The sequence below is a fragment of the Salvelinus namaycush genome, chromosome 13 (assembly GCF_016432855.1).
Source record: "Salvelinus namaycush isolate Seneca chromosome 13, SaNama_1.0, whole genome shotgun sequence".
NCBI classification, from domain to species: Eukaryota; Metazoa; Chordata; class Actinopteri; order Salmoniformes; family Salmonidae; genus Salvelinus; species Salvelinus namaycush.
In genome coordinates this window covers 37,122,215-37,140,276 of record NC_052319.1, presented here as the reverse complement: position 1 = coordinate 37,140,276, position 18,062 = coordinate 37,122,215, and the positions used below count along the sequence as shown (strand labels likewise).

General features: G+C 42.5%; 1 protein-coding gene across 1 annotated transcript in view; it reads right to left on the bottom strand.

Annotated features, from left to right (window-relative positions):
- LOC120057987 (transmembrane protein 182-like) overlaps positions 1-2,623 on the bottom strand; it is a 7,161-nt gene extending 4,538 nt beyond the window's left edge. Inside the window, exons 1-2 of the mRNA XM_039006471.1 lie at positions 2,222-2,623; position 1 (exon numbers count right to left, since the gene is read on the bottom strand). The exon at position 1 is cut by the window's left edge and continues 96 nt beyond it. Coding sequence (XP_038862399.1) covers position 1; positions 2,222-2,380 — 160 coding nt within the window. The 5' untranslated portion in view covers positions 2,381-2,623. The remainder of the gene's footprint in view (positions 2-2,221) is intronic.
- Between the last annotated feature and the right edge of the window lie 15,439 nt (positions 2,624-18,062).

Genomic DNA, 18,062 nt, shown 5'->3' with positions numbered 1-18,062 from the left:
GCTGGGGGGGAGATAATGATAGTAACACATTAGTAGAACACTCCATCATAAAGCCTTCATGTTACAGTTATAACAATGACATAATAACACATCATAAACTTCTTCTATCTTCTATCTTCTTCTTCACATTCAACCTGTTATTTTCTTAGAAAATACCTAGTGAATCAGCTAATGGCTTCTCAGCCCCACGCCAGCTGGTTCAGGTGAATGTTGTCAGAGTATATGGTGCTACTACTGAAGCTGGTGACTCTAAGGTCAAGGGGACCTTAGGGAACACCCTTAACTTCCTGTGGGGTTGTGAGAAGTTTGTTGAGTCAGCATGGAGAGTCCCCTCTACTCACTAAACAGCTGCTCTCATTCCCTCTTTCTCTCCTATTCCCTCTTTCTCTCCTATTCCCCGTTCTATCCTATTCCCCCTTTCTCTCCTATTCCCCTTTCTCTCCTATTCCCCCTTTCACTCCTATTCCCCCTTTCTCTCCTATTCCCCCTTTCACTCCTATTCCCCTTTCACTCCTATTCTCCCTTTCTCTCCTATTCCCCGTTCTCTCCTATTCCCCCTTTCTCTCCTATTCCCCCTTTCTCTCCTATTCCCTGTTCTCTCCTATTCCCCCTTTCTCTCCTATTCCCCCTTTCTCTCCTATTCCCTGTTCTCTCCTATTCCCCGTTCTCTCCTATTCCCCCTTTCTCTCCTATTCCCCCTTTCTCTCCTATTCCCCGTTCTCTCCTATTCTCCCTTTCTCCCCTGTTCTCCTGTCCTACTATAGACTGTACCTTTCTCTGTTTTGACCTTGACCCTTCAGAAAAAACTCCTTCTCATGCTTCTCTCTCTCTCTCTCATTAGGACACTGATAAAAATGATATGTCTCTATGTAGTAGTGTGCATGGTATATTATATACAGTGCATGTGGTTTGATAGTGTAGATATCATGCAGACATTCCTGTGTCATTGCTTATCGTGATGACCTGTATCTGCTATAGTGGGTGATATCATTGGGGGGTTGTAAATGCTGATGTTTGTATTTCTATTACTTGCGAATCCAATATGTCTCAATCGCTGGATGGTTGAAGAGCAACTGCATTAGAAGGTGTCTGATTACACTAGCAGCCCCTACAGTAGGTAGGCATATATACCAGAGCCCTACACAGTTCAAAGGTCAAGTCTTACTGAAAGAGTTATTGGACCATCCACCCATGAGAAACTACCACCAAAATAAATTGATTAATCGAAATGTGCCCAGGTTTGGAGGGTTTTTCATGAGAAACACTTTTAGGGTCGGCACTAAGGTGAGGACCTTAATCTCCAATAGCCAATGTAATGGACTCTATCTCAGTCCTAACCACAGTATTGACAGATGTTGAAGCAACGTTACACCACACTGACCAAACAATGATCTAAAGCAAGGTTTCTTCATTCTCTTCCTGGTGACAAACAGGGGTGGACATTTTGATTGGTGGAATCAGGTGAATTGGAGCACACACCGTGTTAGACCTTGACACCACTTGACACCCCAAAACCACTTCCTCTAAGAAGACTTCAACCAGAATAGGAACAAGTCGCCTTGCCCTCCATGGTCTCACCTCAGTCCCTGACCAGCTGAGCCTCCCAGATCAACCCTAACCCTTAACCCTCAATTCAGCAAACAAGACAATAGTTTTATCCAATGTTACCCCCAATATTACACCACTGACTACGTTCCTCAGCTCTTTTGTCTTTCATGACCACATATATAAAGAGACCAGGATAAGGAACATCCAAGAGAGGCCACACCTTGCCTTGCCTTGCCTTGCTTGCACCTGCTGTTTCCACCTGAATCCCAATAACACCAAAAAGTAAATACTTTGCCATTATTTCATGACTACTACACAGGTAATGAGTGGGCTATTGTAAATACGAAGTAAAATTGGACTACAATATTTTAAGCATAAAATCCACACCAGACCTCCATGTTCAAATAAAATCTAAACGTATTTGTCACATGCTTGGTAAACAACAGGTGTAGACTAACAGTGAAATGTTTGCTTACAGTCTCTTCCCAACAATACAGTGAGAAAAAAATATAAATAATATAAACATTTAAAAATAATAGCACAGGGAATAAATACACAATGAGTAACTATAACTTGGCTATATACACAGGGTACCAGTACCGAGTCAATGTGTAGGGGAACAGGGTAATTGCGGTAGATATGTACATATAGGTAGGGATAAAGTGTTCCTTACCTCTATGGCGGAGGCCCAAGTTCCCATAGTTCCGTTAGTTTCTTTGTCACATGTCTCCGAAGCCAGAAGCCAGTAATCCGTCCCGAAGGAGAGGAGGACAAACATGGCTGCCAGAGCCCCAAACAGCCCCGCGAAGAACAGAGCCACACTCAGCTTCATTGTGCTGTACTGGCCAGACACACTGTCACTGTATGGAGACCAATCAACTAGCCCTGTGTGTGTTTTCCTCTGAGAAATCAAAAACTGTATTTTCACGTAGTCGGAGTGTGTGTGTCTATGCTGGGTCCACTTAGACACTTTCTGGTATGTGTGTCTATTCCTAGTGTTGCAATAGTCCAAGCTACGATTCTTCTTCCACGGTAGAATGCCACTTTGCTGTGTATTGTCCAACAGTGGTCTTATCCTGGCTCCTCTCTTCTCTGTTTGTGGGCTGCTGAGGACAGGAATGGGTTGGGCTGGACAAGACAGTCGGGAAACTGACAGTGGCGTGGATCCCTCCCCCTGTGCTATTTTGGGGGGCTGATTGAAGGTGCCTGCTGCACACACTCTCCCCACTGTCACAGGAGTGGTCTGGGGCGAGGTAGGGGTGAGGGGTTCAGGCACAGAAATATCTACCAGCAACTGGCCACCCCCTTCATGCACAATACAATCTGGGAGGGAGGGGGTGCAGGAGTAAGGCATTCCTGCGTCCTGCAAGTTTGAACCCAACACACACACACACTCAGAACTCCAAGCCACCACCCCATGTCGGGACCAACACACACACACACACACACACACACACACACACACACACACACACACACACACACACACACACACACTCAGAACTCCAAGCCACCACCCCATGTCGGGACCAACACACACACACACACACACACACACTCAGAACTCCAAGCCACCACCCCATGTCGGGACCAACACACACACACACACACACACACACACACACACACACACACTCAGAACTCCAAGCCACCACCCCATGTCGGGACCAACACACACACACACACACACACACACTCAGAACTCCAAGCCACCACCCCATGTCGGGACCAACACACACACACACACACACACACACACACACACACACACACACACACACACACACACACACACACACACACACACACTCAGAACTCCAAGCCACCACCCCATGTCGGGACCAACACACACACACACACACACACACACACACACACACACACACACACACACACACACACACACACACACACACACACACACACACACACACACACACACACACACACACACACACTCAGAACTCCAAGCCACCACCCCATGTCGGGACCAACACACACACACACACACACACACACACACACACACACACACACACACACACACACACACACACACACACACACACACACACACACACACACACACACACACACACACACACTCAGAACTCCAAGCCACCACCCCATGTCGGGACCAACATCCACACACACACTCACAACCTCAAGCTACCACCCCATGTCGGGACCAACACACACACACACACACACACACTCACAACCTCAAGCCACCACCCCCATGGTGGGATGTGGAGGGGTTGGTGAAAATAGGATGTGTCCTCATGCGTCACTTCCATGGGATCCACAGGTGTCACTTGACTTCATGACAGCAGAGACAGAGATGAGGTAAAGCTGAACATCTCTGAGATCTTAAGGACTCCACTGGCATCCATACTGTTTCATTGGCCTTGGCAGCATAGCCAACTGCACTGTAATGTCACACTTAACACATTAGCACAGGTAGAGTAGTGAGTGACAACTCTGATTGGAGGATGGTGGACCAGGTTATTACCGACACACCATGCAAAGTGATTTGAGCACTTGGAAAAGCACTATATAATTGGAAGGAATTATTACTCTATAAACAAAAACATGACACACACAGGGTTTTATTTTCAAAGCTAGTCTGTAGCTATTGGTCTCGTTGAGTATGAGAGTGGAACTGAGGAGAGCTTGCTGCTCATTAGCAGACACACAGACTGCCATATGCACACTGTTATGAATTGTATGTATAATAACTAAATGATGTATACATTTAAAGTAATGATAGGACTATATCTAACATAATTCTACCTTGTCTCTGTATAATGATGAAGAATGTTTGTCCATAAGAAAAGAGGAACTGTGGCAGACAACTGTGGAATTGATAACAGGGAAGGAAGTCTCCCCACCCAGGGAGGGGAGAAACCTTGGGCTTGTAGTAGATTGTATAACAGGTGGCAGGCAATGTATGAGTAGAAGAGGACTTGTGAACTATATTGTCATTGTCTCTGAGAGGAGGAGGGACATTTATGACGAAATGAGAGGTATATAAACCAATGTACAGGAAATGATAAGCAGAGCTATCGTAAATAAACGTTGCTGATGTAACGGATGTGAAATGGCTAGCTAGTTAGCGGGTACGCGCTAGTAGCGTTTCAATCAGTTACGTCACTTGCTCTGAAACCTAGAAGTAGGGTTGCACCTTGCTCTGCAAGAGCAGCGGCTTTTGTGGAGCGATGGGTAACGACGCTTCGTGGGTGTCAGTTGTTGATGTGTGCAGAAGGTCCCTGGTTCGCGCCCGTGTTGGGGCGAGGGGACGGTTTAAAGTTATACTGTTACACTGACTATTGTAGACTGGCCTCTGTCTGTTCCATTTCAACAAGAACCTTACAAATTCTTGGTAACAGACCGAGTAGTTTAATTGAAGTTCAGTTTATGAACATTGAGAACATAATTATCTTAACAACACACACACAAACACACACACACACACACACACACACACACACACACACACACACACACACACACACACACACACACACACACACACACACACACAGTCTTGTACAGCTAACCTTGTGGGGACATACAATTCAGTCCCATTCAAAATCCTATTTTCCCTAACCCTAACCCTAACCCTAACCCTAAACCTAACCCTAATCCTAACCCGTACTCTTACCCTAACCCTAACCTTAACCCTAACCCTAACCCAAAAACCTAAACTTTATCCTAACCCTAAACCTAACCCTAGCTCCTAACCCTAACCCTACAACTAACCCTAGCTCCTAACCTTAATATTTAACTTAATTCTAACCCTAACACTAATTCTAACCTTAACCCTAAACCCCCTAGAAATAGCATTTGACCTTGTGGGGACTAACAAAATGTCCCCAGCTGGTCAACTTTTTGTTCGTTTACTATTCTTGTAGGGACTTCTGGTCCCCACAAGAATAGTTAAACACGTACACACACACACACACACACACACACACACACACACACACACACACACACACACACACACACACACACACACACACACACACACACACACACACACACACACACACACACACACACACACACACACACACACACAGGGATATTTAGCACATCACCCATAGAAAGACACAGCCTAATTAGCACAGTGCTATCGGCTTTTATTTCATCTCCTCTAATAAGGAAATGAACAGATATTTTTATCCCCCATTTTCCCTCTTTGAAAGTAACTGGATAAAAAAAACATACAGTACAGTCGTGGCCAAAAGTTTTGAGAATGACACAAATATTAATTTTCACAAAGTTTGCTGCTTCAGTATCTAGATATTTTTGTCAGATGTTACTATGGAATACTGAAGTATAATTACAAGCATTTTGTAAGTGTCAAAGGCTTTTATTGACAATTACATGAAGTTGATGCAAAGAGTCAATATTTGCGATTAAGGTCTGAAGAGTTTCCTGGCCATAGACCCAAAATATCAATGTTTTGTTCTCCGAGCTACTTAGTTATCACTTTTGTCTTATGGCAAGGCGCTCCATCATGCAGGAAAAGGCATTGTTCATCACCAGACTGTTCCTGGATGGTTGGGAGAAGAGGATGTGTTGGAACCATTCTTTATTCATGACTGTGTTCTTAGGAAAAATTGTGAGGGAGCCCACTCCCTTGGCTGAGAAGCAACCCCACACATGAATGGTCTCAGGATGCTTTACTGTTGGCATGACACAGGACTGATGGTAGCGCTCACCTTGTCTTCTCCGGAAAAGCTTTTTTCCAGATGCCCCAAACAATCGGAAAGGGGTTTCATCAGAGAAAATGACTTTACCCCAGTCCTCAGCAGTCCAATCCCTGTACCTTTTGCAGAATATCAGTCTGTCCCTGATGTTTTTCCTGGAGAGAAGTGGCTTCTTTGCTGCCCTTCTTGACACCAGACCATCCTCCAAAAGTCTTCGTCTCACTGTGCGTGCAGATGCACTCACACCTGCCTGCTGCCCTTCCTGAGCAAGCTCTGTACTGGTGGTGCCCCGATCCCACAGCTGAATCAACTTTAGGAGACGGTCCTGGCGCTTGCTGGACTTTCTTGGGCGCCCTGAAGCCTTCTTCACAACAATTAAACCACTCTCCTTGAAGTTCTTGATGATCCGATAAATGGTTGATTTAGGTGCAATCTTACTGGCAGCAATATCCTTGCCTATGAAGCCCTTTTTGTGCAAACCAATGATGACGGCATGTGTTTCCTTGCAGGTAACCATGTTTGATAGAGGAAGAACAATGATTCCAAGCACCACCCTCCTTTTGAAGCTTCCAGTCTGTTATTCGTACTCAATCAGCATGACAGAATGATCTCCAGCCTTGTCCTCGTCAACACTCACACCTGTGTTAACGAGAGAATCACTGACATGATGTCAGCTGGTCCTTTTGTGGCAGGGCTGAAATGCAGTGGAAATGATTTTTTGGGATTCAGTTCATTTGCATGGCAAAGAGGGACTTTGCAATTAATTGCAATTCATCTGATCACTCAACATTCTGGAGTATATGCAAATTGCCATCATAAAAACTGAGGCAGCAGACTTTGTGAAAATTAATATTTGTGTCATTCTCAAAACTTTTGGCCATGACTGTACATTGGGAAAGTATTCAGACCCCTGCCCTTTTCCCACATTTTGTTACGTTACAGCCTTATTATAAAAGGGATTAAATAAAACCTATGTCAATCTACACACAGTAATCCATAATGACAAAGTGAAAACAGGTTTTTAGAAACAGAAATGCCTTATTTACATAAGTATTCAGACCTTTTGCTATGAGACTGGAAATTGAGTTCAGGTGCATCCTGTTTCCATTGATCATCCTTGAGATGTTTCTACAACTTGACACATGTGATAAATTCAATTGATTGGAGATGATTTGGAAAGTACCACCCCCAGTAGTAGTAGTAGTACCAGTAGTAGTAGTAATAGTACCAGTAGTAGTAGTATTACCAGTAGTAGTAGTAGTAGTAGTACCAGTAGTGGTACCACCAGTAGTAGTAATAGCAGTAGTAGTAGTAGTAATAGTACCAGTAGTAGTAGCAGTAGCAGTAGTAGTAGTAGTACCAGTAGTAGTAGTAATAGTACCAGTAGTAGTAGTAGTACCAGCAGTAGTAGTAGTAGTAGTGTAACAGTATAACTTTAGTCCGTCCCCTCGCCCCGACCCGGGCGCGAACCAGGGACCCTCTGCACACATCAACAACAGTCACCCACGAAGCATCGTTACCCATCGCTCCACAAAAGCCGCGACCCTTGCAGAGCAAGGGGAACCACTACTTCAAGGTCTCAGAGCAAGTGACGTCACCGATTGAAAGGCTATTAGCGCGCACCACCGCTAACTAGATAGCCATTTCACATCGGTTACAGTAGTACCAGTAGTGGTACCACCAGTAGTAGTAGTAGTACCAGTAGTAGTAGTAATAGTACCAGTAGTAGTAGTAGTAGTACCAGTAGTGGTACCACCAGTAGTAGTAGTAGTAGTAGTAGTAGTAGTACCAGTAGTAGTAGTAGTAGTACCAGTAGTGGTACCACCAGTAGTAGTAGTAGTACCAGTAGTAGTAGTAATAGTACCAGTAGTAGTAGTAGTAGTACCAGTAGTAGTAGTAATAGTACCAGTAGTAGTAGTAATAGTACCAGTAGTAGTAGTAATAGTACCAGTAGTAGTAGTAATAGTACCAGTAGTAGTAGTAATAGTACCAGTAGTAGTAGTAGTAGTACCAGTAGTAGTAGTAATAGTACCAGTAGTAGTAGTAATAGTACCAGTAGTAGTAGTAGTAGTACCAGTAGTGGTACCACCAGTAGTAGTAGTAGTACCAGTAGTAGTAGTAATAGTACCAGTAGTAGTAGTAGTAGTACCAGTAGTGGTACCACCAGTAGTAGTAGTAGTAGTAGTAGTAGTAGTACCAGTAGTGGTACCACCAGTAGTAGTAGTAGTAGTAGTAGTAGTAGTACCAGTAGTGGTACCACCAGTAGTAGTAGTAGTACCAGTAGTAGTAGTAATAGTACCAGTAGTAGTAGTAGTAGTACCAGTAGTGGTACCACCAGTAGTAGTAGTAGTAGTAGTAGTAGTAGTACCAGTAGTGGTACCACCAGTAGTAGTAGTAGTACCAGTAGTAGTATTAATAGTACCAGTAGTAGTAGTAGTAACAGTAATAGTACCGGCATTTGTATTTATTATGGATCCCCATTACTCTTCCTGTGGTCCAGCAAAATTAAGGCAGTTTATACAATTTTAAAACATTACAATACATTCACAGATTTCACAACACACTGTGTGTCCTCAGGCCCCTACTCAACCACTATCACATATCTACAGTACTAAATCCATGTGTATGTATAGTGCATATGTTGTCGTATGTGTGTGTGTGTGTGTGTGTGTGTGTGTGTGTGTGTGTGTGTGTGTGTGTGTGTGTGTGTGTGTGTGTGTGTGTGTGTGTGTGTGTGTGTGTGTGTCTGTGTGTGTCTGTGTGTGTCTGTGTCTGTGTCTGTGCCAATGTTTGTGTTGCTTCACATTCATAGTAGTAGTAGTTGTAGTAGTAGTAGCAGTAGCACCAGTAGTAGTACCACCATTAGTAGTAGTAATAGTACCAGCAGTAGTAGTAGTAGTAATATTAGTAGCAGTACCATTAGTAGTAGTATTAGTACCAGTAGTAGTAGCAGTAGTACCAGTAGTAGTACCAGTACCAGTAGTCGTAGTACCAGTAATAGTAGTACCAGTAATAGTAGTAGCAGTACCATTAGTAGTAGTATTAGTACCAGTAGTAGTAGTATTAGTACCAGTAGTAGTAGTATTAGTACCAGTAGTCGTTGTAGTACCACCACCAGTAGTAGTTGTAGTAATAATAGTACCAGTAGTAGTACCAGTAGTAGTAGTACCACCACCAGTAGTAGTAGTACCACCAGTAGTAGTTGGAGTATAAGTAACAGTACCAGTAGTTGTAGTAGTAGTAATATTACCATTAGTAGTAGTAGTAGTAGTAGTAGTAGTAGCAGTACCAGTACCAGTAGTAGTAGTAGTAGTACCAGTAGTAGTAGTAGTAGTATTACCAGTAGTAGTATTTGCATTTGTATTTATTAATGATACCAATTAGCTGCTGCCAAAACAGTAGCTTCTCTTCCTGGGGTCCAGCAACATTAAGGCAGTTACAGTAATTCCAAAGTAAAAAATATAAATAAAATAGGCACTTCGCACAGAACACAAGAGGAACTAAGCAAGCAAGCCCAACGTTGTTTGTTTTTGTGAGAGCCATGGACTGATAAGATGAGAGATTTGCTAGTGAGGCTCTTTGTGTTCCCTCTATGTTAGTCTCCAGGGAGATGGAGATAACAGTTAATCATACTGTTAATATATGGGCCTCCCGGGTGGCGCAGTGGTCTAGGGCACTGCATCGCAGTGCTAACTGCGCCACCAGAGTCTCTGGGTTCGCGCCCAGGCTCTGTCGCAGCCGGCCGCGACCGGGAGGTCCGTGGGGCGACGCACAATTGGGCTAGCGTCGTCCGGGTCAGGGTGGGTTTGGCCGGTAGGGATATCCTTGTCTCATCGCGCTCCAGCGACTCCTGTGGCGGGCCGGGCGCAGTGCGTGCTAACCAAGGGGGCCAGGTGCACGGTGTTTCCTCCGACACATTGGTGCGGCTGGCTTCCGGGTTGGAGGCGCGCTGTGTTAAAGAAGCAGTGCGGCTTGGTTGGGTTGTGCTTCGGAGGACGCATGGCTTTCGACCTTCGTCTCTCCCGAGCCCGTACGGGAGTTGTAGCGATGAGACAAGATAGTAATTACTAGCGATTGGATACCACGAAAATTGGGGAGAAAAGGGGATAAAATAAAAAATAAAAATACTGTTAATATATTACATCATACTGTTAATATATTACATACTTTTACTATACTGAACAAAAATATAAACGCAACATGCAACATTTTCAACGATTTTACTGAGTTACAATTCATATAAGGAAATCAGTCAATTTAAATAAATTCATTAGGCACTAATCTATGGATTTCACATGACCGGTGTCATGGCTTTGGCATCATTAAAAGTGAAGAATGTTATTTTATCAAATCAATTCTCTGTAATTATTATTACGTGATTACACTATTAATGTAAATGTAATTAACTAAGAAGTCAGGGGACCAAGGAAAATCTTCAGATTACAAAGTTATAATTTTCCTAATATAACTCTTCAGATATTTTAATATCTGATCAATTAGTCTTCTTATTAATGAATTATTATTTACCTCACATCTGTCTCATTCCAAACGTCGTAAATTGTTTGTTATCTGCACGAACCCAGCCTTTCCTATAAATTATCCATACACCAATTGGTTTAATCATTTATTTACTAACTAACTAAATAATCACAGAAATACATAAACAAACGAACAGTAGATATGGTTACAAGGAAATGATAGGGGAGGTTCCCTAGTGGGCTAAGCCAATATGAAGGCCTTTTAGACAAAAGGGAAGTGGGTGTGGACTGAGATCATGCGGGAAAGACAAAAGGGATCACTACACAGTTGATAATTGTATTAATTGCTAATCCTTTGCACATGAACGCTCACTCATTCGGGAATAATTGCAATCCATATATATTTACGCCCAGTGTGTCATCGTGATCTCTGTTGGAATCGTCAGTCCTTCTGTTGGAGAGTCAGTTCATCATCGTCTCTCTCTCTGCTTCCCTGAAGATCAAAGTCTTTCGTGGTTAGAATGGATACTTCAGAGTACCATTCAGAAATGTTCTCATAGATAGATGTTTCTGCGGTTGGCGGTCTTCATCCCAGGTTTACATCATTTCTAGCTGCAGACTAGTAATTAGTATCTAAGATTTGCTCTTATTCTGTCGGGATCGATAGTCTCAGAGTTTTAACCATTTCCCGCCGTGTAGCCAATGCTCCACGTGGTATGGTTAGGAATTCAACAACCATTGCAACTTTAGCTTACACTGAGGTTTTTGTGGTCTGAAGAGGATTTCCTCAGGAGGGGGTTTTATTCGTAACAATAGAAAAGGCGGTTCAATGATGCCGGATCATGTCTGTGCTCACAGGGGCGGGCCAATGACTTAGTTAAACTTTAAAGGGAATTCAAATCTCTCACATTAAAGGTTTAACATCACATTACATAATTTCACAAATAGTTTTATCTCTACTCATTCATTTTATACAATAATTAGATGCAAACACCATAATTGAGAAATGTACATATTCAGAGATATAGTCATGTGTGTTTCCTGTCCTCTCTGAGATCAGCAAATGAAACACACTCGTCATACCCGTCCCTTAAGTGTCCACGGACCATTCCCACCTTCTCACAAGTGGACCTTTTGTTTCAAATCCCCATTTTGGGGATTTAGGACTTTGCCATGTGAAATCCTTTGGTCTCTCGGTGTCTCTCTTTCTGCATGGCCAGGTGGAGAGTCCCTGCCAGGAATTTACATCCTGAGATAACAGAACCAGGGTGTAGGAGAGAGTAAAAGTGAGAGAGAGGGGGAAGCCACTATCTATACCCAGAAAGGGCCACGTCATGACACCGGGCAGGGGCGCAGCCATGGGTAGGCCATCCACTTGGGAGCCAGGCCCAGCCAATCAGAATCAGTTTTTCCCCACAAAAAGGCTTTATAACAGACAGAAACTCCTCACTAACACGGATGTAACAAATTTGTGCACAAAGTTTTATAGTAATAAGCTTTTTGTGCTTATGGAAAATGTCTGCAAATTTTTTTTGCAGGTCATGAAACATAGGACCAATACTTTACATGTTGTGTTTATATTTTTGTTCAGTATTTATTACATCATACTGTTACTCTATTACATACTGTTACTATATTACATAATATAGTTACCTTATTACATAATACTGTTACTATATTACATCATACCGTTACTATATTACATCATACTGTTACTTTATTACATCATACTGTTACTTTATTACATCATACTGTTACTATATTACATCATACTGTTATTTTATTACATCATACTGTTACTCTATTACATACCGTTACTATATTACATAATATAGTTACTTTATTACATAATACTGTTACTATATTACATCATACCGTTACTATATTACATCATATTGTTACTTTATTACATCATACTGTTACTATATTACATCATACTGTTACTCTATTACATACTGTTACTATATTACATAATATTGTTACTTTATTACATAATACTGTTACTATATTAATCAAATCAAATCAAGTTTATTTTATATAGCCCTTCGTACATCAGCTAATATCTCGAAGTGCTGTACAGAAACCCAGCCTAAAACCCCAAACAGCAAGCAATGCAGGTGTAGAAGCACGGTGGCTGGGAAAAACTCCCTAGAAAGGCCAAAACCTAGGAAGAAACCTAGAGAGGAACCAGGCTATGAGGGGTGGCCAGTCCTCTTCTGGCTGTGCCGGGTGGAGATTATAACAGAACATGGCCAAGATGTTCAAAATGTTCATAAATGACCAGCATGGTCAAAAATTAATCAGGAATAAATGTCAGTTGGCTTTTCATAGCCGATCATTAAGAGTTGAAAACAGCAGGTCTGGGACAGGTAGCACGTCCGGTGGACATTTATTTATATTACATCATACCGTTACTATATTACATCATACTGTTACTTTATTACATCATACCGTTACTATATTTCATCATACTGTTACTATATTACATCATACTGTTATTACACTGAACAAAAACATAAACGCAACATGCAACAATTTCAAAGATTTTACTGAGTTACAATTCATATAAGGAAATCAGTCAATTTAAATGAATAAATTAGGCCCTAATCTATGGATTTTACATGACTGGGATCAGAAAACAGTGGATCAGCAAACCAGTTGGTATCTGGTGTGACCCCTATTTGCCTCATGGAGCACGACACATCTGCTTAGCATTAAGTTTCATTTATTTTTCACTCCCTTTATCTCCCCGGATTGATAGATACAGTCTTGTCATGTCGCTGCAACACTCGTATGGACTTGGGAGAGGCGAAGGTTGAGAGCCATACGTCCTCCGAAACATGCCGCACTGCTTCTTGACACACTGCTCACTTAACCCTGAAGCCAGCCGCACCAACGTGTCAGAGGGAGTTGCTAGAGCACGATGGGACAAGGACATCCCAGCCGGCCAAACCCTCCACTAACCTGGATGACGCTCGGTCAATTGTGCACCACCTCATGGGTCTCCCGGTCGGCTGCAACACAGCCTGGGATTGAACCCGGATCAGTAGTGATGCCCCTAACACTGAAATGCAGTGCCTTAGACCGCTGCTCCACTCGGGAGGCCCTCCTTAACATAGAGTTGATCAGGCTGTTGATTGTAGCTTGTGGAATGTTGTCCCACTCCTCTTCAATGGCTGCGCAAAGTTGCTGGATATTGGCAGGAACTGGAACACGCTGTTGTACACATTGATCCACAGCATCCCAAATGTGCTCAATGGGTGACATGTCTGGTGAGTACGCAGGCCATGGAAGAACTGGGACATTTTCAGCTTCCAGGAATCATAGAAATCCTAGCCACATGAAACATTAGGGGATGGCGGCGGATGAATGGAATGACAATGGGCCTCAGGATCTCGTCACGGTATCTCTGGGCATTCAAATTGCCATTGATAAAATGCACTTGTGTTCGTTGTCCATAGCTTATGCCTGCCCATACCATAACCCACCTCTACCATGGGGTACTCCGTTCACAACGTTGACGTCAGCAAACTGGGAAGAGTAGGGTTGAATGGTGATAAATCACTTTTCTTCCGGTAACCCGGTATTTCCCGCCAAAACTGGAAGTGTCTTGTCTTTCAAAAGAATTATAAAGCATATAAATAGGCTTATATCTGGATTTGAGTAGAGCTTAGATCGAAAATTCAAGCCTGATGCTACCTTAGCTCGATAAGCCATACATTAAATACATTTTATGAGCCCTACATTAAGGACATTTAATGAGCCCAAGCCCAAAAAAGCCCAAATGATTGTGCCTCCCATCTATGAAAGCCCATAGATGTAGCTAGCTATATGCTCTCTTGGGTAAATAATTTAAACTAGCTCCAGTAGGCTAATATTTTTTAGGCGTGAACTGTATTACTGTACTGTATTGTATTATAATGTATTATATGGAATGTAATTACACACATTATTCAAACCATGATAAAGCAGGGAGAGAACATGCGATTCTGGTACAGCACATGCGGCCTACAAGGTTACAAGTATAGGCTAGCGAATTAGATTTTAATTTTGAAATATAATAGGGACTATTTGTATAATTAGTAGGCTGACGCATATGTACCTTTCATAATATTTCCCTGAATGTTATTAGCCTACCTCCTCGTTCTCTATTGTTAGTTCATTCCTTCCTCACTTTTAACAGTTAAATTAAATACGTTTTGTTGTCCTTATCTTCATCATTCTAATGACATCCTTGAATAATATAGGACTAGAATAAGATGCAGAAGGCTTTCACTTCTCTTCACGACGATTGAATGGTTATGGGTCTGAATAAGTACCTGCTCTAGCCTACCGCAATCTGAATGGTTATGGGTCTGAATAACTACCTGTCTAGCCTACCTCAATCTGAATGGTTATGGGTCTGAATAAGTACCCGTCTAGCCTACCGCAATCCGAATGGTTATGGGTCTGAATAAGTACCCGTCTAGCCTACCGCAATCTGAATGGTTATGGGTCTGAATAAGTACCTGCTTTAGCCTACCGCAATCTGAATGGTTATGGGTCGGAATAAGTACCTGCTTTAGCCTACCGCAATCTGAATGGTTATGGGTCTGAATAAGTACCTGCTTTAGCCTACCGCAATCTGAATGGTTATGGGTCTGAATAACTACCTGTCTAGCCTACCGCAATCTGAATGGTTATGGGTCTGAATAAGTACCTGCTTTAGCCTACCGCCATCTGAATGGTTATGGGTCTGAATAAGTACCTGCTCTAGCCTACCACCATCTGAATGGTTATGGGTCTGAATAAGTACCAGCTTTAGACTACCGCAATCTGAATGGTTATGGGTCTGAATTAGTACCTGCTTTAGCCTACCGCCATCTGAATGGTTATGGGTCTGAATAACTACCTGTCTAGCCTACCGCAATCTGAATGGTTATGGGTCTGAATAAGTACCTGCTTTAGCCTACCGCAATCTGAATGGTTATGGGTCTGAATAACTACCGGTCTAGCCTACCGCCATCTGAATGGTTATGGGTCTGAATAACTACCTGCTCTAGCCTACCGCCATCTGAATGGTTATGGGTCTGAATAACTACCTGCTTTAGCCTACCGCCATCTGATTGGTTATGGGTCTGAATAACTACCGGTCTAGCCTACCGCCATCTGAATGGTTATGGGTCTGAATAACTACCTGTCTAGCCTACCGCCATCTGAATGGTTATGGGTCTGAATAAGTACCTGCTTTAGCCTACCGCCATCTGAATGGTTATGGGTCTGAATAACTACCTGCTCTAGCCTACCGCCATCTGAATGGTTATGGGTCTGAATAAGTACCTGCTCTAGCCTACCGCCATCGCACTTTCGCTCTTCTTTCAAAGTTCTATTGGATGCTGTATTTAACATTCAGCAAAGAAGAGCTTGCGTCCCTCTTCAAATAGTCTATTGGTATAAAAAATGCAAAAAAAGAATGTCCACCATTCTAATACTCTAGTCTACCTTTTCCTGCATGGGACTCCCAAGAGCTAAGGAGCATGTTTTAAGGAGAGGCTAGCTGTAAGGGGTGCATAACTGGTGTCAGGGAAATCAAATGCAGGAGAGCAGAACTTGGTGAATCGCCGGAGCAGTTTAATATATAAAACTAACGGCATACAAAACAACAAACACATGGGTACAAAACACATAGCACGAGTACTTACAAATAAACAATTCCCAACAAGGACATGGGGGAAACAGAGGGAAAATATACAACATGTAATTAGGGAATTGAAACCAGGTGTGTGTGAAAACAAGACAAAACAAATGGAATATGAAAAATGGATCGGCGAAGGCTAGAAGACCGGTGACGTCGACCCCGAACACCGCCCGAACAAAGGAGAGGAGAGGATCCGACTTCGGCAGAAGTCGTGACACTAGCGGAGCACAGTTGTGTCCATATTGCGCAAGAGACAGAGGATAGAAGTTAGAAGCTTATTATGCATAGCCCATAATTAATTATCTAAATATAAGGCTAATACTGCATTAAATGTATTACCTGAAAGAGGTAGTCTAGGACATCAGTGCCTTCCGAAAGTATTCATACCCCTCGACTTTTTCCACATTTTGTTACCTTACAGCCTTATTCTAAAATTGATTAAACTGTTTTTTTCCTCACCAATCTACACACAATACCCGATAATGACATCACAATACCCCATAATGACATCACAATACCCCAAAATGACATCAAAATACCCCATAATGACAAATCAAAAACAGCTTTTTAGATTTGTTTTCTTATTTAGTCAAAATAAAAAACTGAAATATCACATTTACATAAGCATTCAGACCCTTTACTCTGTACTTTGTTGAAGCGCCTTTGGCAGCGATTACAGCATCAAGTCTTCTTGGGTATGACGCTACAAGCTTGGCACACCTGTATTTGGGGAGTTTCTCCCATTATTCTCTGCAGATCTTCTCAAGCTCTGTCAGGTTGGGTGGGGAGCGTTGCTGCAAAGCTATTTTCAGGCCTCTACAGAGATCGGGTTTGATCGTTTGATCGGGTTCAAGTCCGGGCTCTGGCTGGGCCACTCAAGGAGTAGCGTCATACCCAAGAAGACTCGAGGCTGTAATCGCTGCCAAAGGTTCCTCAACAAAGTACTGAGTAAAGGGTCTGAATACTTATGTAAATGTGATATTTCAGTTTTGTTTTATTGTATACATTTGCAAAAAATTCAAAAAATCTGGTTTTGCTTTGTCGTTATGGGGTATTGTGTGTAGATTTGTGAGGAAAGATGTTTTAATCCATTTTTTAATAAAGCTGTAATGTAACAGAATGTGGAAAAAGTCAAGGAGTCTGAATACTTTCCGAATGCACTGTACCCGCAACAGGTATTCAGCATCACAGCTGTCTGATAAAGTACTTAGGATGGAAACAGGACTTCCAGACAAATACATGCTCAACATTGTTGTTGAATACTTGAAACGTTACAAGGACTGCGTTGTCTACTTTGCAAGGTGGTGGGTCGAGATTCTGTCATTTGAGGATCAAGTGTTTATGCCGCTTATGAAGTTGTGTCACAGCTACACCAACTTGCACCTGGCTCAACTATTCCGTTGTAGTGTAAACACTGTCAGCAATGTTATCATCACTTTCATTCACGTGATCCACAAGCTTTTTTTCATTAGCATCTTGAAGACTGTTCCAAGTTGGGAGAAAAAACAAATGTGCTTGCCTGTGTCTTTTCAGGGATCCTGCAGAAACTGCACGATGGTGTCAGGTTTTGGCCAGGACTGTTCTGGTTTTGTCACTAGATGTCCCCATTGCACCTTTTTTGAACCTTTTGTTTTTTCCTTG